Below are 21,475 nucleotides of genomic sequence, written 5' to 3' on the forward strand. Positions count from 1 at the left end.
ACGGTCACCAAGAAGACCATTGACCATTATCTCTCATGTACTGGCTGTGTGAAAGGTATTAAAGTCAATGACAGAAAAATCATGTACTTCCTCACTGCAGCCATGGGAAGCTTTTTAATCCTGTCCCACTCAATTATCGGGATGTTCCTGTGGTAGCACAACCTCTTGTTTAGAGTACACTATGCACTAAGTCTTGGTATCAGAGAGTTGTAATGTTAATTCCAGTTGTAAGGACGTCCTTTCCTGAAACAAATGAAGTGCTGGATTACAACGCGGCAGTGTTCTCTGCCCTGGATTGTTGCTTGCCCGTCGTACATCAGCAGTAGATCTGAGGGTACTGTGTTCATTTGCAAATCTACCATCAGCTTATCTGTCTTTTGCACTGCAGACACTAAGCAATAGGTAGCTGCCATGTGGCCACTTTTTCCACTGCTGTCCTCAGTCCTATACTTTTCATCAAGACTTGTCACCATGCCGAGTGAATCTAAATTCGGAAGTCTTCATGTGGCTGAGGCATATCTGACATAGCGTCGATCTTGTTGTAGGTTAACCTCCTTTCTGAAACAAATGGCAACATGCGATTAGTTATGATGACAACTACCTACACAAATATAAACAGTGTTTTGAAACAGAATAGTCAGGTTATACAAGCCACTTTACCAATGCAGCATGGTAACCCTACAATATGCGAAACATGTCAACTGACTGCAGCAGCCTGGTTCTTAAAATAATTCTGACGGTCAACACAGCCAGCACACTATTCAGTCCATTTTAAGGAGCAACGGAGGTACTCTCTGAGGGTCTTGTTTTAGGGATAACGATCAACTCAGGAGGACAAAACAACAGAGGAAAAAAGAAACCATTAACATTAACCGCAGAAAAATACAGAATCACATGTACCATTATTTACAAACAAATTCCACAGCAAGCTTTCTTTGGACGACTGTCGTTGTTTCAAAACTCGCATTCTACCTTCTGTCCGAAAGAATCTAATCCTACTTTGTACTGCCTTGAAAGAAAATGCCAACAAAGACAAAGAAGCTGTTGCAAGGTAAGCTTACCAAACGTTACATAGCGAATCATGATAGTGCGTAAACAGCAAACAGTAGAATCAAAGAGAGGATCGAGTCTGGAATGAAACGCGATACAGATCTAGCATTCAAAAACTGTCTTTCAAGTTCAAGGAAGTTGTTGCAAGGTAAGACTTACCAAATTGTACAGACAAAACCATGACAGTGCATGTTTTGAATCTGAGGCAAAATCGTGATCATTTTTACTTTGAGAACAGATTCATTCCGTTTTCTTATATCTGCATGTTCAAGTAAATGGTGGACAGTTTTATACGGGCAGAGTAAACTTGAGACTCTACTGCAAGTCTTGAAATTCCCATAAATCGAACCAAGAACAAAGACATCCAAACATTACAGGCACTTTAGATCAACTCATTTCACTAGATGTGACTGCCTAGCACTGTGTTTGACATCCGTGTCTGCTGAAATAAAAAGAAATTAAAACAAAACGGATTAACAGTAGCCGAGTAGATCTAGGTGACACGTTATCAGAGTGGGAGACACTAGATCTGTCTGTACTTACCGGGGACACGGCTGCCAGATCGACACTGCGCTTTCGAAAGCTCTTCCTCGCGTGGACATTGGAAAAACGCTGTGCAGATCAAATTGTAGGAAATCTCCCTTTGGTATCTTCTTTATTTACTTTTCTGGAGCTTTGAAACCGAACAACGTGAAATCGTCTTCCCCGAATCGGCGAATGCAGAGGTGAGAACTTGAGAAGTGAATCTATGTATACCACAATCCTTCGCGCGACCCCTGACCTGGTCTTGACACCTGACCTGATCTACATACCACACACGACACAAACCAGTCAACTGCTTGTGCCCCCTCAAAACCCCCCACCACCCGTTTTCTTTGGATACACGCTTTAACTACACACATGCCGACACAATGTTGATCATTGCTTCAATATTTTGAAGATGGTGCTTGAAAAATAACCAGGTGAAATGAGTATTTCGGTGTTTAGTCAAATGTTAAAGTTTCTACCACATACATACATACATACATACGCACGCACGCACGCACAGACAGACAAAGTTTAGCACCGCATTGGCTATGCTTCAATATTTTGAAGATGGTGCTTGAAAAATAACCAGGTAAAGTGAGTATTTCGGTGTTTAGTCAAATGTTAAAGTTTCTACTACAGACATACATACATACGCACGTACGCACGCACGCACAGGCAGACAAAGTTTAGCATCGCATAGGCTACACTTACGTGAGCCAAAAACGAGCAAAGATGTTGATGCGTACACTTTGCAGTTTTTGACTTGCCTACTTTACTCCCAGCAAATCCACGCATGGGAATATACTATATTGAGTGAAACAATACATGCACATACGGTAGGAGCAATAAAAGCATACAATTACAATCTTCTAAATTGTTACGTCCGTTGCTGAAAGTGGTAGGTACCAAACATGATATTTTTCTGTTTTGGATTACTTTTTTAAAATTAGGGCACAAAGCATTTTTTTTAAACTGCAAGCACGAAGATAGACGAACAAGATTGCTTCATATTCTTGAACGATTTACCATGGTACTGTGTTGTTGGCGGAGGTCGAGGTGGCGGCTGTGTTGTTGTTGTTGTAGCTGCATAGTTAGATATATGAATTTTCTTCCCATCCATTTCCAGGACTTGCCAGAAAAATGGGCAAATACCAAGAAACTGTCAATCACCGTCAAACAGGCGGTGGCACCTCTCCAGGCTAATGAAGTCATGACTATTCAGCGAAAGAGTACAGCCTTTGACGTCAACCAGCACAAATTTAGGGAAGATTTCCGAAAGCTTGCTGCTTTCAGGTTTGATTGCGAAGCACCATATCCGATTCTGGATAAGGTACGTTTCAGTTCTGATTACACTTCAGCTTTCCAACGTTTGGGTTCAAAGAGTTTTATGGCCAGTAACTGTCATAGGGCCTATAGGTAGTTGTTTGTTCTGTTTATTCATTAATTTTATTCATTTTTTTCTCAGAAAGGTATTTTGTTGGTCATCAGTGATAATGACATTATGCAGGCATTTCAATTCATAATCCTTGATGTGAAATTTCCGTGAGCCGCTGTTAGAAAAATGTATATTAGAGTTAATTTGTTTGAAGAAAAACAAGCGTTTGCTTACTTCTACTGCCCATCAAGAAACATCAAAACAAGAATGTAAGTGTGTCTTGGCTTACACATTTGGCAACTGTTGAGTCGATAGTCAAGCGGTCATGGCGACAGTGATAGTGTTCACAGATGTGCATGTTTTCGGCGTCATATCGAGCAGACACTAAACAGAATGGACATCAGAACTCATTTTGCACTATGATGCTTGTGTTTGCTCCACACAATTTATCAGTGTTAAAATTTGCCTCAGTATTTTTGAGAGGCACAACTCTTACACGGGAAACGAAAACGGCGACAGAGATATTTCAGATCATCGTCTGTTATAATCATTTGCTCTTCAGGCTCACGCAAACACCGCCAAGCTGGAGAAATCGAGTGTGGCCCTCATCGAATCTGCGAAGATGTTTCAAGTTATGGTGCCAGATTTCAAGCAGCTGCGCCATTGCCGCAAGGAGGTGCGCTTCCTGAAGCAACTCTGGGACTTTGTCAACGTTGTCGTCTCTTCCTTCAACAACTGGAACGCCACGTCCTGGAAGAATATCAACGTAGAGGTGCGTCTTTCTCCTTCTTGGGAAGGAGTGGGCTTTTACCTTTACGGCGGGTTTTCCCCCGCCATTTGGGGAGTCATACTTTTTGGGGGGATGCATGCTGGTTTTTTGTCGTGTTTCTATACCCCACCAAACTCTGACATGGATTACATGATCTGGTTTGTGCGTACTTGACCCGGTGCTTGTGTTTGCACACGAAGGGGTATAAGGCACTAGTAGGTCTACACATAGGTTGAACCTCATGATCAGACAAATATCCACTCGTAATCCAACAGGCGCAGCTGGGTTTTGAGCCATGAAGCTTCGTCACATCTAGGCTATTGCGCCCGTCGTAGAGGAGCGTCAAACAGCTGTTATTTCTGGTGTTTATTACTTAGGGTTAAAATATTTGATTACTCGTACGAAAAAAGTAATAAGGCCAGAACGAGTAAAACGAAAAAGGGTGTCCTATGACCGATTTATACAAAATTCTGTTCATTTGACCAATTTATGAAAACCATTAAGCCATCTTCAGTTCAGTGACTTAGTCTATTCCATGCTTGTCAAATACGTTAAATATCTTGTGTTTCTATGGTCATTTTAGTCATTTGCAGTTTGCTGCGTCAATGACCACGATGAGCGACCCCTATTCTAAACCTTATGATACATACTTGGTCATAACTACCTTGCTTTGTGTAACTATTCTACGGACAAAAGATTGAGAGCTGTCGCTGTTTAGTATATTGTTGTGGACGAAGAACTCCATTATCGAAGGCTGTGGTCAGACTTATTCATTTTAGCATAGAAGGGGGACTGGGGCAGATGAGTAAACAGAGCTCTTTGTCATGGCTTAAAAGAATATGGCAGATGACATGCCAATCTTACCCATTAGTTGATTTGGAAAATTAAAATGTACACTAAATTGCAAATGTTAATGGCGGTATCTTGGAAACTTAGTTTTAAAAAATGATGTTTTGTAGATTATGGACATGGACTGCAAGAAGTTCTCCAAAGATGTACGTATGCTGGATAAGGAGATGCGAGCCTGGGACGTGTACCTCGGTCTGGAGGGAACCATCAAGAACATGATTGCCTCCCTCAAAGCGGTCGGGGACCTTCAGAACCCCTCCATCAGGGAGCGCCACTGGAAGCAGCTCATGGACGCCACGGGGGTAAGCTCTCCCAAACTGCTATGTTCAAAACCTGTATTTCGTCCTTAGTTGTGGAAAATCAGTATTGTTTTCAGGCCTCGGTCTTCCGTCAGTGACGCATACTTTTTTTTACCAGAATTATTGCTCTGACCCTGGCCTGTGGACGGTCCGATTGTTGTGACGTGTATTTGGTCTTCTGACCATCAATGTGCCTACTGAACGGACAAAGTCCGGGCATTTGAACATACGCTTGGTTTAAATCCATGTCCAATTGACATGTCCGCTGAGTCCAGGAACAACCCGTGGTATTTCCTACATGCACGGTTGGCAAGATCCCACTGTGATCGTATTATAAACTCGCACTGAATGTTACCGGATGACGCCGCAAAAGGTCGTTATAAGCTCCTACATCACCGTGGTTCTGTGGTGAAATGGTCCAAGAAATAGTGCTTATGAAGATTCATACTGTCATATTTGCATGTTTGTTGTGAACGATATGCGTAAACTGTATGCAATTTGTTGATACTGCAGAGTCAAGTTTAGTTGTCATGTATGAAATCCGGCTGAGACTGTCTATGTGCCTATCTTAATTTGAGATTACACCATAGCCCTTCATACTAACAGACATTTTTCTGCGTTTCGTAAAGGTGAGGTTCAAAATGGACGATCAGACCGTTCTGGAAGACCTTCTGAAGCTGAACCTGCACAAGTTTGAAGAAGAGGTCAAGAACATCGTCGACAAGGCAGTGAAAGAGACGAGCATGGAGAAGGTAATGTGAATAATGTTAAAAAAAAAAGTAATCACCGGTACAGGTGAGTTGTCAACCGTGCTGAACACACACTGATTGTTCTCATAAAACAACGGATAATCAGTCAGAACAGCACTTTCTCGACATTATATGATATTTGTTTCTGAATAATCGGATAAAAACTATATAAGTTTGATATAAAACCGATAATGAAAACACGGTAATGTAACAGAAATTACCGGTTAACACAATATCTGAACTTGTTTGTACAAGGTATTACGAGAGCTGGAAGTGACGTGGGCCACCATGGCGTTCGAGCACGACAAGCACCCGCGGACCGGCATCACCCTGCTTAGGGCCAGCGATGAAGTTGTGGAGACACTGGAAGACAATCAGGTACATGGAGGTCATGTTTTGTAAACCTGCTGTCTGTCCCGTTAAAACCGATTAACACAAGTATCTGTTGAAAAATTACATTATCATATAATTTACACTCCGCACAGTACTAGCGAAGCAGATATGTTGCAAGAAAAATGTTGAAATGTGTGAAAATATTGTGGATACCATCTTCACTTCCATGTTGTGTGAATCGATTGCAAAAGTAAGTCCAAACATTATCTAATTTATCAGTAACGTATAAAAATATCAAATTTTCATTCTTGTTTTCTGGAAAATGCGAAAGAAGGTATATGGGAGGCCAGCTACTAATGTCTGGGAAGGGATTTGTCAAAAACAAACTTGGGATAGTATGCGGTTGTAAATAATATAGAATACTCAATTCCAATGAGCTAAAAACAATGGTTTATTTCCGTGCAATGCTGGCTATTAGCGCTAATTTTAATTAATTTAGACATTAGCCAATTCCAGCAAATCTAACGGGTCATTATTAGAATTGTAGAATATATCAAGAGACAGTCACTGATGGTTCTTCTCTTTATTGTGTGTATAATGATCAGAATATGAAAATGAACATCATGCACTTGTGAGCTTGTCGGAATCAAGCAGAAAACAATGATGACTGCATGCATGTTATATAATCTATTAATTCTGATGAAATTAATACATGTCCAAATGACTTTTTTCTAAAATGTTCGTAATGTTCGTTTAGAATAGTTGACAGGCAGGATGATATGTATCAAGGACAGTTTTTTTTTCCATTTAAAGGAATTCATTTTAATGGAAATAAAGTGCTTCTATTGTTTTGATAGCAATTACTTTGACACTGCTGCATACAAAAATAACAGAAGTGTGTTTGCTAATAATAAAAAAAAACTCACACCGTCTTTCAGACTCAAGTGCAGAATATGATGAGCTCCAAGTACATCGCCTTCTTCCTGGGAGAGGTATCCGAATGGCAAAAGAAACTGTCCACGGCTGACCAAGTCATCTCCAAGTACTTGGAGGTGCAGAGAACCTGGTCCCATCTTGAGTCTATCTTCATCGGCTCTGAGGACATCAGGAACCAGCTGCCAGAAGATTCAAAACGATTCGACAGGATTGACGCGGAATTCAAGGTAAACAAAAGCACCTTGATGTGGTATATTACGTTGTAGTCAAAGAGTTTGTTATTATATATTATGGAATACACTCTTCATTGAAGTGTTCCACTTTTGAAAACACTTTCTATTACCAGATTTGAACACAGTATGACATAGTTGATGGTTTTACCAGCGAAAGTAGCACAAATGGTTCATTCATGGTGTTCATTTCACGTGTGGTTCTTCTTCTTCTTCTTCTTCTTCTTCTTCTTCTTCTTCTTCTTCTTCTTCTTCTTCTTCTTCTTCTTCTTCTTCTTCTTCTTCTTCTTCTTCTTCTTCATATTCAGATAACAAAAAAGGAAATTCCTTAATCACACCTATCACAAAAAAGAACCCGCATGCATATGTCATGGCTTGGAGATGAGCTCTATTCTTGTACGTGTTGCAGCTGATCGTGAAAGATGTTGAGAAGACGAAGAACGTGGTGGACGCAACCAACCGGCCCAAGCTGTTCGACCGTCTAGAGAAGCTGCAGGAGGACCTGGCTCTGTGCGAGAAGGCTCTGGCCGAATACCTGGAGACGAAGCGTTTGGCTTTCCCAAGGTTCTACTTCGTGTCTTCTGCCGACCTGCTGGACATCCTCTCCAACGGCAACAATCCGCCCGTAGTGAGTTGAAATAGATTATTTGAGCTGGGCATTAGTGAATTTTCAATCAAAAACTGTCAATAATATGAAAGACACATTTCTATTATTAAACTGACATTCGTGATGATCCTGTTTTCTTCGGATGTCTAGTTATCGTTTGTAATTCACAAATACGATGTTGCCGATCATTTGGGCTATGTCTGAGGGAGGACTGGGTGGGTCTTGGCCTGGATACTCACCTCCTGTTCCACAGAAAATTAGAACTGTGCAATGTTCCGCCCAGAAGCCAAGCCACCATGTTCTATTCTCTTTTGTTGCCTTTTCCAAACAGGTAATGAAACACTTGACCAAGCTGTTTGACAGCATGGCTAAGCTGAAGTTCGAGCTTGACTTCGGAGGGCAACCCATCAAGACGGGCGTAGGCATGTATAGCAAGGACGGCGAGTACGTGCAGCTGGACAAGACCTGTGACCTCAATGGACAGGTGCGATTGCATTATGCTGATACACTTTAGCATCTTTACACTTAAGGGGAGGTGGGCCAGTGCACTACCTTTTTTTTAATTTTCAATGTTTTATTGTGTCTGAATGTTATTTTATGAAAGAAATGAACAAATGATGACAAAGAATAGTCACTTTTTGTATTTTCGGTTGCTGGTTTTTGTTTTACGCGACAAAAACAGTCAAAATACAGACAAAAGTGGAGTACAGGAGATACACGGATTTTCATCAGATGTGATTGTCACACTTCTAATTATTGTTTTATTTTATCCTTCTGGGTATGCTCTAGGGGATTACGAAGCAGATCTTGTTTATTATATTTATATTTGGAGTTAGGAACACTTCTTTGTTACAACTGTCAAACTTTAGGGTAACGCTTGCGAAATTATTTTTTGAAATAATCTGGATTTGACTATAGTAAAATTTCAGCAAAATCCTTTCGTATTCCCCCAGAATGTTATATTCTGCACAAACTACAAAAGAAAATATTGCTCTAGCTAAATTACAGCCAGAGAAATCGCGTAACCCAAGACGTAACCGTAGGCAAAATGGCTGAACTGAGAAAAACGACATTGAAGATTGAACACCACAGAAACACTATTGAAACAGACACACAAGGACAAAACTGTGTTATGAATGAACAGCTTAGTTTATTTGAATTGCAAACTACTTAGCCTTTAGCACGCCAGCAGAGAATTTATGCGTCCATCCCTTCTTTCCCTCTGTCAACCAGCATGGGGAAACTGCCCCAGCGCTAAACGTGTATCAATGACCCGATTCTCGTTTGTATTTGCATGCGAGAATAACGGTATTTTTAACGGTAACTTACTTGAGCCAGAACGAGACTTATTTCCTTCCGTTATCTCGTCGATTTGTTGGTTTCCTCGAAGTTTTCTGCTTTTGTTTTTACATCGATACAGTACTTTGGTGCTTCGACAAGCAAGATGGAGGATGATGAGTTTGAAACTTTCGTTTGAGTTGTTTTTTGACAACAAATCGTACGTGGAATCTGAACGATTTACTGAGGAAGCTCTTCGCAATGAACTGTGTATCGCGGTGAAGAAAATGACACAGTTCGTCAAGACAGTGACGGAATTTACGAAAGCGCAGATTGATACGAACAGTTGCTGATCCAGTTTCGTTCGGGAAATGGCAGGCCCAGCAAACATTACCGATAATCTGACTGATGTTGGATACTTTCTCCTGTTTTTGTTTTTTTGCGTAGCAAATGCTCAACTTGCTTGTCGAGGAGATACTGCACAGAAACTGACTCAAATTCAGCGCAAAGCAAGCCAGTGCCGAGACGTAAAAAGTGTGCTGCATGGCGTGTTCGGAAATGGCGACCTGTGGATCTGCGTGGAGATCAAAGCTTTCCTCTGTATCGGAAACACCGACAGAATCCAAACTTTGGCCTAGTACCAGCGGAACTACTTGTTGTTGCTAACCGAACTAATAAAGACATTGTCCTCTTTCTTATTTCGAGCCATTGTTATCGTATCAAAGGTTGTTTCTCAAGGAAAAATTCGCTTTCGGTTGTCACCGATCGTTTGATGTGTAACCAGGATGTTGTAAAACCGAGTGAACTTCGGGTGTTCCCGTCATGGCCGAGAGTCTCTTCGGTAGTTTCCGTATGCAAAATTCGTAAGCTGAGCATGCGCACTCACAAAGTAAACTGGTTCCCGATTTCGGTTTATGACACGAACCAATGGATGTCGAGTACCTTCCAAATAAGGACATTTCCGTTCGATTACGATTGCTGCCTTTGCAACGGACAAGTGGCTGAGTGAATGGAACATTCATCAAAACACTGATGTCATGTTATAGGTCAAGAGCTGCTGCGCAGTTTCGTATGTCGTGAATGCACTGTTTTGCTGAGGACAAAGCCGTAACTAGCCTTTGAAATGAGACATTTTTTGGCGGGGGAATATCGACTACAGAAGACAATCAATGCCACACATGTTCACATTTTGTCTTTATTGACAGATAAATAGGACACTTTTGACAAAAACACCGACACACATGGATGATAGGTATGTTATGGAAACATAATCTGCTAAAATACCCAAAACAGTGTTTTGAACGATTTGGTCAATTTTGCACTGGCCCACCTGCCCTTAAGGGCAGACCGGGTAGGCAAAATGAGTTATTTTTGGTCTCATACACCTTTTTGGGGTTGTTGCATTTTTCACACCTTTGAACATCCTGGAATGCATTCAATAATCTGCTTTTGTCATTTTAGACATGTATTCATGTAAATAAAACCATTTTCAAACCGATGTTTTGTTGTTTTTGTCTGTGTTTTATCAAAAAAATCGAAAAAATGGTCAACTTTGGATACTCCGTGCTGGTAAATGTGCGCACATGACATGACCCTTCGCTGTTCAAACTGTGTGGAAATTTCCGTTCTTCAAGATGACGTCATCACCGTTGGGGAATTTCCGTTGACATAGGCACAAAGAGAGAGAATCCGTTCCAACCGAAACCCCGGAATTAATATATGCAAATATATGTAGGTCAAAGGCATTTGGCGCAAGCGCAGTAGACAACTTATCAGTCCCCCGGTGTCAACAAATCCATGACGTTTTCACCGATTCAGCAGCATTTTTCAAAGTTTTGAGCTGCGGAGAACAACCCTAACTTTGGAAATGTTCGGCATAGTGGCAAGAAATATCAGAGAAAGATGAACCAGCAGCAGCGAACAGTAGAAGGAAGTAACAACACTCCGAAATGAACCAACATGATCGTATTTGAGCAGACGACATTCTAAGATTCTTGACTCGACGAGGTGGGTTTTGCTTCTTTCTCTTTTCGATCTTGTTTGTTTGACAACGTGATTTATTGCACATCGTTATGTTGTTGTTGTTGTAAGAATGTGTTAGGGTTTGCAGGTAAATGATAAACAGTTTGTGTCTGAAGTATTTTGCGGGTTTCTTGATCCAATTTACTGACCATGCCGCCGCCGCACACCCCCCCCCCCCCCCCCCGCCCCCCCCCCCCCCTCCCTTCCTCGATCATCTCTGTGATATCGTCTTCACAACCCCTATTTTATTGTTCTTCGCTGGCCAGTCCTTGAGAGCTTACTATGGTGTAACATGTCATCAGTATTCTTTGTCTGGGGTCAAACTGAGAAGCAGCATCTGAGCGATGTACGACTGACACAGTTTCTGTTTCTGGTCATTGACCGTAGGAAAATAAGTACCCTACTAGAGAGCGTTCTCTAATTCTAAAGGATTGGTTTACACCAGCATGGCTGACCAACCTATCATTGACAGCAATATTGTTGTCAAATCTTTTCCATTAACTAAGGAATAAAAAAAATAGATCCAATTTACTTCACCAAAGAAAAAAAAAGAGTTAAACTAAAGGACTGGGGATGCAACTCATGAATCAAAAGCATAAAGATCACCTGCAAACAGTGCTAGGTTTAGGAAATCTGAAAATGTATACACACACACAGAACACACACACACACACACACAAAACAGACAACAGACAAGAAACAAGCAAATACATAGCAAGTGTGATGAAATAAATTAATTTTAAAAGAAAAATATGAAAAGAAAGAAAGAAAGAAAGAAAATAATTCAGCTAGTTTCAGTATTAGTTCCTGTGTGTATGTGATTGTGTGGTTACTCAAATCCCATAGTAAACTTGACATGTACATTTTGTGATAGGGGCCAATTAATGAATGTCTTTTGTGTGTGTGTGTGTGTGTGTGTGTTCGTCAACCGACATATGTGGGTACGAGCCGCTGAGGTGGTTGTAAGAAAACCCGCCTGGTTCAGTGGTTGGGGGCTGATTGGGATTTCTGATTTACCAGCCTAGCCAAAAAGTTGAGGTACACCCCATGTAACATGGTCATTTGCAAAATAAAGTACAAGCACTTGTTGACGTTTATATTGAGTCTTAAAATTTGCAGCTTATTACAAACAAAAACCATGGACAGTTGTATCAAATATTAAATCAGTGTTTGTGTATTTATTAGGTTGGAGCAAGGGGAGAGCCAGTCCTCCTGTGGTGGCAGCGAGGAGAAAGATTGACCTGATGGAAAAGTTTGCTAAACCGGAACTACCCTCTTCCACAGCAGAAACATCAGCTTTGCCATCTTCTGACCAACCATAAGAAGATACAGATACTTTGCCATCTTCTGACCCATCACAAGCAGATATGGATACTGGTACTGTGCAACGTCACTCCGCTGACATGTGTTGGGCTTTTGTCAACATTGATCAGCTCAATCTATTGCTGAAAGGTTTATATCCTGTACTGAATGCTTGTCTGATAGCAGTCTGATTATGAAAGAAGGTGATGCATCAGCCCAAGGATTTGCACAGGCCCTGCATCTGGAGTGCATATGAGTGTCCATTCAAGTCTGCAGTTGTTTACTCTTCTCCCGGTGTTTGCAACGCTTCGGGTGGTAAAGTTGCATTTTAAATAATCCGCGTATGACCAAGTTGGTACATGGAAAGGGACATTCAGCTTTACAGAAATTTGCTGCAGTGTTAGGATTGAGCACAGAAATACTGTAATTAAAATGTTGCAACTTTTGAATGGCTTGATAGCTTTGTTCCATTTGTGTATATATAATTATGTAATGTTGTTGATGATTTGTGAAGCATCATTTCTATGCAATGGAATAAGAAATCAGTGCATCCGTTGGGTTTTTATGAGTCTGACAGTTTGGTTCTGATCAATATTTTCATATCAGCACAAACACAGATAATTGACTTTTTTAATGTTTTCATATAATTTTTTTTTAAATCAAAAAAATCTGATAATTTGATTATCAAATCATTTCCCCTTCATAGTTAAAGTGTTATTCTGGTTAAAAAAAAAACACCCCATTAATTCAAGCTCTACTGTGGTACTAGTTTACCGGGGTACTAGTGAGACTCTTTTACATGCTGTTTTCTCTACATGTAATTTGAGACAAAATGTGGTAATTAAAATGTTGTAACTTTTGAATGGCAAGATGGATTTGTTCCAATTTTGTATATGTTGTTTATGATTTGTGAAGCACCATTTCTGTGCATGGAATAAGAATACAGTGGATTCCTTGTGTTTTTATGAGTCCGACAGTTTCGTTTTGATTCATATCTGCACTAACATAGATGAGTTTTCAAATGATTTTTTTTAAAAAAGTCTGGATAATTTGATCGTCAAATCATTTCCCCATCATAGTAAAGTGGTTATTCTTATAAAAACATATCAATTCAGGCTGCACTGTGCTACTAGTTTGAGGTACTGGTTGGAATCTTTCAAATGCTGTTTTCTCTGAATGTAATTTTCAGACAAACATCTGTAATTAAAATGTTGCAACTTTTGAATGGCTTGATGGATTTGTTTCATTTTTGTTTATGTTGTTTATGATTTGTAAAGCGTCAGTTTTGTGTATGGAATAAGAGTTAAGTGCATTGGTTGGGTTTTTATGAGTCTGACAGTTTGGTTCTGATTCATGTTTTCATATCGGTACAAACAAAGATGGCTGTTTTCATATGATGTATATAAAAAAAATCCTGATAATTTGATTGTCAAATCCTTTTCCCTACATAGTAAAGTGGTCATTCTGATAAAAACATATGAATTCAGGGTGCACTGTGCTACTGGTTTTTTTATGTACTGGTTCAAATCTTTAAAATGCTGTTTTCTCTGAATGTAATTTTCAGACAAAACGCTACAATTAAAATGTTGCAACTTTTGAAAGGCTTGATGGATTTGTTCAGTTTTTGTATATGTTGTTTATGAGTTGTACAGCATCAGTTCTGTGTATGGAATAAGAGTTCAGTGCATTGGTTGGGTTTTTATGAGTCTGACAGTTAGGATTTCATGTATTTTTCTTATCAAAACTGAACCGGTAACTGAAAATGCTAAATTAAAATAATATATTGCTTAGAAATGCTTTTCGATACACAGAATTATTAAACACACACATATTGCTGCAAAAAAGAAAAATTGGATCAAAACATGCACTGGTTCACAAACTGCAACATTTTAAAAAAAGCACATTTTATAACGTTTTTCTCACATTTTGGTGAATAAAACCCCCAAAAATTGCTTTTCACTCAAAATTTAAAATGGTTTCCCTTAATTAGGTTATTCTGCTTGCAAAAATCAAACAAGCAGCAAGCTGTTTCCAAAATAAAAAAAAAAAGTGCTTGCCTACCCTGTCCCCCCTTAAGAATCTTAAAGTTTGACTGGCTGTACCTTTTTTATTTTTCGAAAACCTTTACCGTAATGTCCTTGAACCGTCCTTGATAAATGATTATTTAATTCTTAATCATAAAAATATACGTTTTTACCATGTGTTTCATTACACACACACGCACGCATGCACGCACGCACGCACGCACACTCACACAAACACATACACACACACACACACACACACACACACACACACACACACACACACACACACACACACACACACACACACACACACACACACGCACACACGCACGCACCCAAGCACGTACGCACCTCGCGCGAACACATACACACTCACACGTGCGCGTTCGCGCTTTGAGGCTTTGGCATACCAGAGAAAGAGACAGACAGAAATAGAAAGAGAAGCAAAAGACACAAACATTAACAACCATGCAAATACTCTTTCTCTCGTGCTAGTGCTCGTTCTCGTTTGTACATATAAACACGCGCACACACACACACACACACACACACACACACACACACACACACACACACACACACACACACACACACACACACACACACACACACACACACACATACGCCAGCTTCCTAGAGTAGAAGATTAGATTCACAGATAAGGTTTAACTTGCTTTGTATATCAAAACTAGGCTCTTGTAATGATTGGCCGGGAATGTTGTTCAGGGGTGTGTATGTTTTGCTTTAGGTGCAACTGGGTGGGTTTTTTGACTCACATGCGAAGCAAAAGTGAGTCTATGTACTCACCCGAGTCGTCCGTCCGTCCGTCCCCCCCGTCCGTCCGTCCGTCCGGCCGTCCGGAAAACTTTAACGTTGGATATTTCTTGGACACTATTCAGTCTATCAGTACCAAATTTGGCAAGATGGTGTATGATGACAAGGCCCCAAAAAACATACATAGCATCTTGACCTTGCTTCAAGGTCAAGGTCACAGGGGCCATAAATGTTGTCTAAAAAACAGCTATTTTTCACATTTTTCACATTTTCTCTAAAGTCTTTGAGATTTAATACCTCACCTATATATGATATATAGGGCAAAGTAAGCCCCATCTTTTGATACCAGTTTGGTTTACCTTGCTTCAAGGTCAAGGTCACAGGAGCTCTTCAAAGTTGGATTGTATACATATTTTGAAGTGACCTTGACCCTGAACTATGGAAGATAACTGTTTCAAACTTAAAAATTATGTGGGGCACATGTTATGCTTTCATCATGAGACACATTTGGTCACATATGATCAAGGTCAAGGTCACTTTGACCTTTATGAAATGTGACCAAAATAAGGTAGTGAACCACTAAAAGTGACCATATCTCATGGTAGAAAGAGCCAATATGCACCATTGTACTTCCTATGTCTTGAATTAACAGCTTTGTGTTGCATGACCTTGGATGACCTTGACCTTGGGTCAAGGTCACATGTATTTTGGTAGGAAAAATGTGTAAAGCAGTTCTTAGTGTATGATGTCATTGCTATGTTTAGCTGAAGGTCAAGGTCATGTAAAGGTCAAGGTCAAGCATGTGAGTCGTATGGGCTTTGCCCTTCTTGTTTCTGATATGATCGACTGGTATATCCATGTGGTAAATAATGCAGCTTCTATTCCTCTTCTTTGTATGTACGTCCCATCAACCATACTGAAGCTAAAAGTCATCACATTTCTCGGTTTCTGACATGCGCTTATTCATCAGGTGGAGTCCTGGCTGAACAATCTGCTGAACGCACAGACCAGCACAGTCCGACACGAAATGTCCGAGGCTGTCGCCGGTTACGAAGAGAAGCCGCGTGACCAGTGGCTGTTTGACTACCCGGCTCAGGTGGCGTTGTGTGGCACTCAAATCTGGTGGACCACGGAGGTCAATGGTGCCTTTAGTCGCCTGGAAGAAGGATATGAGCATGCTATGAAAGACTATAGCAAGAAGCAGGTACGTAGTCTTGCTTTAGCTGATTACAATCTCCATTGTAAACCAACAAAACCAAATCAAACCGAATGTGTCGCCGTGTTACGTTTGTAGAGAAAGTCGCTGAAAAGGGTTGATGTCATAATCATAGGTAATCTCTATAGAAAAAACAAAAGGAACGTGTCTTCAAAATATTTCTCCATGTTACGTTTGTAGAGAGTGTCACTTAAAAAGGCGGGTGTCACAATTACTACTCTTACACTCCCTGTCGCGCTTAGAGTTGGAGACTATCCTGAATTGTGCACATTTACGTGGCATAAGTATATATAGATTGCTTCCTTGCATGCCTGGATTTGTTCATATGAAACTAAGATACAAAACACGTACGGCTGGACGAAAACAGAAACCTGTTCGCAAGCACAATTTTGCTCTCAAAGGTCTTTGTCCTGGGGTAAAGCACCAAGCGCACCCAGACAAAAGCTGAAAGCCGTTCTCAAGCACAATCTTACTAATAAAGGTCCTTGTCCTTGTTCTAGGGTCAAGCAACAAGCGCACACAGAAAAAAGTTGAAAGCCGTTCTCAAGCACAATCTTTGTCATAAAGGTCCTTGGCCTTGTTCTAGGGTAAAGCAACAAGCGCACCCAGACAAAAGCTGAAACTGAGCCGTTCTCAAGCACAATCTTAGTCATAAAGGTCCTTGGCCTTGTTCTAGGGTAAAGCAACAAGCGCACCCAGAAAAAAAGCTGAAAGCCGTTCTCAAGCACAATCTTAGTCATAAAGGTCCTTGTCCTTGTTCTAGTGTAGGGTAAAGTAACAAGCGCACTCAGACAAAAGCTTAAAGCCAATCTCAAGCACAATCTTTGTCATAAAGGTCCTTGTCCTTGTTCTAGGGTAGGGTAAAGTAACAAGCGCACTCAGACAAAAGCTTAAAGCCAATCTCAAGCAAAATCTTTGTCATAAAGGTCCTTGTCCTTGTTCTAGTGTAGGGTAAAGTAACAAGCGCACTCAGACTAAAAAATTAAAGCCAATCTCAAGCAAAATCTTTGTCATAAAGGTCCTTGTCCTTGTTCTAGTGTAGGGTAAAGTAACAAGCGCACTCAGACAAAAGCTTAAAGCCAATCTCAAGCAAAATCTTTGTCATAAAGGTCCTTGTCCTTGTTTTAGGGTAAAGCAACAAGCGCACCCAGACAAAAACTGAAAGCCGTTCTCAAGCACAATCTTTGTCATAAAGGTCCTTGTCCTTGTTCTAGGGTAAAGCACCAAGCGCACCCAGACAAAAGCTGAAAGCCGTTCTCAAGCACAATCTTACTAATAAAGGTCCTTGTCCTTGTTCTAGGGTCAAGCAACAAGCAAGCGCACCCAGACAAAAACTGAAGCCATTTTCAAGCACAATTTTACTCACAAAGGTCCTTGTTCCTAGATTAACCAGCTGAACAATCTGATCGTCATGCTGATCGGTGAACTGACCCCCGGAGACCGCCAAAAGATCATGACCATCTGCACCATCGACGTTCACGCTCGTGACGTGGTGACGCTCATGATTGCTAAGAAAACTGACAGTGCTCTGGCCTTCGTCTGGGTCTCACAGCTTCGTCATCGCTGGGATGAGAACGTCCACGACTGCTTTGCCAACATCTGCGACGCACAGTTTAGGTACTCTCACGAGTACCTGGGGAACACCCCGAGGCTGGTGATCACCCCTCTCACTGACAGGTCGGTGTGGGTGTCACCTGTTTAGGCCACCATTACAATTGTACTATAATCTGAATAGAAAAAAATGTTGTGGGACTAGTAATCTGCATATGCTCTCTACCATCGTCGTATTCGAGGGCGAGAACATGTTTATTTTATCAAGAGGCATACCGCTCTGCTTCATGTTTGCATAGATGGCTGAGATAAAGATAGAAAGAGGGGGGGGGGACCAACATGCATGCATAACACATCTCTCACCTCAAAACTGCTTAACACATATGAAACCGTGGTTACTTGCATGTGTCTTGCATACATCGGCGTGAGTGTAATTGTAATTCCTGCATGTCATAATGTGTGTATTATCGGGATTTCCGGATTGTCACAGGCAGTCGAAAGCAAACGAAAAGCTTCACAAACTGTTACAATGATACTTGATGTGTTCATACCGTAGATGCTACATCACACTGACCCAGTCGCTGCATCTGATCATGGGAGGGGCACCAGCGGGTCCGGCAGGTACTGGCAAGACAGAGACCACCAAGGATCTGGGGCGAGCCCTGGGTATAATGGTCTACGTCTTCAACTGTTCTGAACAGATGGACTACAAGGTTAGAACTTGAAAACTAGAACGGTTCCGACCGTCGTCTGGTATATATTTAAGCCTAGATGCTGTTTGTCTTTATAATGAAACTCCTCACCCACACACCCCTTACCAAGAACGGAATATGAATGCCAAAAGTAAACTGGAGAAGAAAAAGCGGCCATACACGTAAAAGCCCACTTGTGCATAAAAAAAATTACGTGGGAGTTCCAGCCCTCAAACGCAAGAGACATAGAACTTGAAGAAAAACGATGCAGTGGGAGAATTCAAAGCCAGTTAAACACAGTTCTTGCGAATGTTCTCATGACTCTAATTAGGAATAATTTTGTAAGGATGTTAACATACATTTTCGAGGTATTTACTGTTTAAACAAGTACAAAAACCTATATTATCCTAGCTTCAGACTGTAAAACATAATCCCGCGATGCAATGTCAGTAAAACAAGATGGACATGTTATCAGAATGTGTTGTTATTTTGTTTTGATAGATAATTGATAATAAAACTCATAAAAGAAATTAAATAAAAATAGCGAAGTTGACCTTCCGTAATTTATTCGGAATTGATTGATTGACATGTATTTCAACAGAAACACTTGGGACCACACAGAATGCTATGCATATATATTAAGTGTGGTCATGCATTTACATCAAGACAGGAATTGTACTTTAAGGTGCTGTCAAGATCAAAATAATGCTGATACCCTTATAGTACTGATACACGTTTTCGTGTTGTAGCTGTATTACGTTCCTAATCACGACGGGCATCCATTATCCAGTGTTGATTAACGATAAAGCTGCACAAAAACACAAATATTAAACATAAACGCCACAAACATTTTTTGGGAACTTTTCCAAATCTACTGGTCACTTCTTATTCACATTGGGGGATAATTTTGCTAATGAAAAGCGCTATATTTGCGTAGTATAGGGTTGCTTTTGTGCAGAGTCGTAACTATAAACCTCCAGCAGCATCCTCCGCCCGTCACTACTTCCCCATCGCCGCGTCAGGGTTGCTTTTGCAATGGTCCATCTTGTATAAATGTGCTAATAAAAATTGCTACATTTGTGTAGCTTTTAATTGTTTGCACAACGATCCACTGTGTGTGCCTCGCAGTCTGTGGGCAACATTTACAAGGGTCTGGCCCAGTCAGGAGCCTGGGGCTGCTTCGACGAGTTCAACAGGATCGCCGTAGAGGTGCTGTCGGTGATCTCAGTGCAGGTCAAGAGCATCCAAGACGCCATCAAGGAGAAGAAGAAGCGTTTCAACTTCATGGGCTTTGAGGTCGCCCTCATACCTACCGTGGGCATCTTCATCACCATGAACCCAGGTTATGCCGGACGAACAGAGCTGCCCGAGAACTTGAAAGCCTTGTTTCGGTTAGTACTTGTACATTTTGATAGCTTTCACCTGGCCAGAAATGCAAGGGATAGGTTCAGATTTTCTTTTTCTCTTTTGATTGCAAAATTGATTGTCAGCCTACCGACGTTTTCTGTAAAAGAAGAATGTGCCTTTGATAAAACGTGAGCGGGTGAGAAAAAAATGGCATGAAATGAGCTGGTTTTAAATGTACAGTTTGCAAGAGAACTGTTTGTAACCACTATTAGACTATCCTATTTTACGTATTGTATTGTATTGTAATGTAGTGTAGTGTAGTGTAGTGTAGTATTGCATTGTGTTGTGTTGTGCTGTATTGTATTGTATTGTTTTGTTTTGTATTGTATTGTATTGTATTGTTGAACCTATGTTCATGGACGATGTTGACTTTTTTAGACCGTGTGCCATGGTGGTGCCAGATTTTGCTCTGATCTGTGAGATCATGTTAGTGGCTGAAGGCTTCCTGGAGGCCAGACTGCTTGCCCGCAAGTTCATCACACTGTACACGCTATGCAAGGAGCTTCTGTCTAAACAGGTAAATTGCTCGTTTTTACTACATTTAATTCAAAGTGACAATGGTCTGGCAATAGTTGGTTAAGCAGAGGTACATTTCTTCAAGAAATCGGACTACATTGTTGAATAATTGCAAACCTCTAAAACCAGACTCACGTGGTAGTTTTCGCTGTTGTACAATCACGTTAGAGATATGAATATTTATGAGAAATGAGACAGCCCAGTAAAGGATCGACCGCTTGTTACGCGTGATTGTTCTGAAAAGTGACTATTACATGATTGTTCTGAAAGTCTACTATTTATTTCATCGTAAACATGTAAGCCCTCATACGTGATTGTTCTGAAAGCTTACTAATTTACATGATTGTTCTGAAACTCTACTAAAGGTAAACTTGCTTCACCCGTGAAATGTTGTCAGATATGGAACAATATGTATACCCCAGCCCAACGAAGTTGGAGGGGGGTATACTGGATAAACTTTGTCCATCTGTCTGTGTGTATGTCTGTATGGAACAATATTTTGATACAATGATACTAAATCTTTAGTGATATTGATATTTATACCCCAGCCCAATGAAGTTGGAGGGGGTATACTGGATTCACTTTGTCCGTCTGTCTGTGTGTATGTCTGTATGTAAATGGAACAATATTTTGATACAATGATACTAAATCTTAAGTGAAATAGATATTTATACCCCCGCCCAATGAATACAAACTCAACAAGTAATACGTTTCAAACATTGAACATGTCTTCTTTATTGTTCTCAACTCAAAATTCAAATTAAATGTCCAAAGACAAAAATTATTTATAATCTTCAAAAATGTAATGATTCTTCTTGAGTATTCCCAACTCAAAATTCTAATTACAGGTTTAAAGGGACACATAGAAACTTTTGATTTTCCCTCTTTGCCATGCTTAGGTGGCTAGGTCACCAAAATGGATCGAAAGGCATGGCAAAGAGGGAAAATGGAAGCTAATTTTTGCC

The 21,475-nt window shown here is 40.6% G+C and overlaps 1 protein-coding gene across 1 annotated transcript in view; it reads left to right on the plus strand.

Annotated features, from left to right (window-relative positions):
- LOC138959754 (dynein beta chain, ciliary-like) overlaps positions 1 to 21,475 on the plus strand; it is a 107,690-nt gene that overhangs the window by 41,305 nt on the left and 44,910 nt on the right. Inside the window, exons 19-31 of the mRNA XM_070331362.1 lie at positions 2,705 to 2,908; positions 3,516 to 3,725; positions 4,682 to 4,873; positions 5,500 to 5,622; positions 5,875 to 5,997; positions 6,891 to 7,115; positions 7,528 to 7,746; positions 8,057 to 8,209; positions 16,099 to 16,332; positions 17,729 to 18,021; positions 18,452 to 18,608; positions 19,716 to 19,978; positions 20,373 to 20,511. Coding sequence (XP_070187463.1) covers positions 2,705 to 2,908; positions 3,516 to 3,725; positions 4,682 to 4,873; positions 5,500 to 5,622; positions 5,875 to 5,997; positions 6,891 to 7,115; positions 7,528 to 7,746; positions 8,057 to 8,209; positions 16,099 to 16,332; positions 17,729 to 18,021; positions 18,452 to 18,608; positions 19,716 to 19,978; positions 20,373 to 20,511 — 2,535 coding nt within the window. The remainder of the gene's footprint in view (positions 1 to 2,704; positions 2,909 to 3,515; positions 3,726 to 4,681; positions 4,874 to 5,499; positions 5,623 to 5,874; positions 5,998 to 6,890; positions 7,116 to 7,527; positions 7,747 to 8,056; positions 8,210 to 16,098; positions 16,333 to 17,728; positions 18,022 to 18,451; positions 18,609 to 19,715; positions 19,979 to 20,372; positions 20,512 to 21,475) is intronic.

This window comes from Littorina saxatilis, linkage group LG2, assembly GCF_037325665.1.
Source record: "Littorina saxatilis isolate snail1 linkage group LG2, US_GU_Lsax_2.0, whole genome shotgun sequence".
Classification (NCBI taxonomy): Eukaryota; Metazoa; Mollusca; class Gastropoda; order Littorinimorpha; family Littorinidae; genus Littorina; species Littorina saxatilis.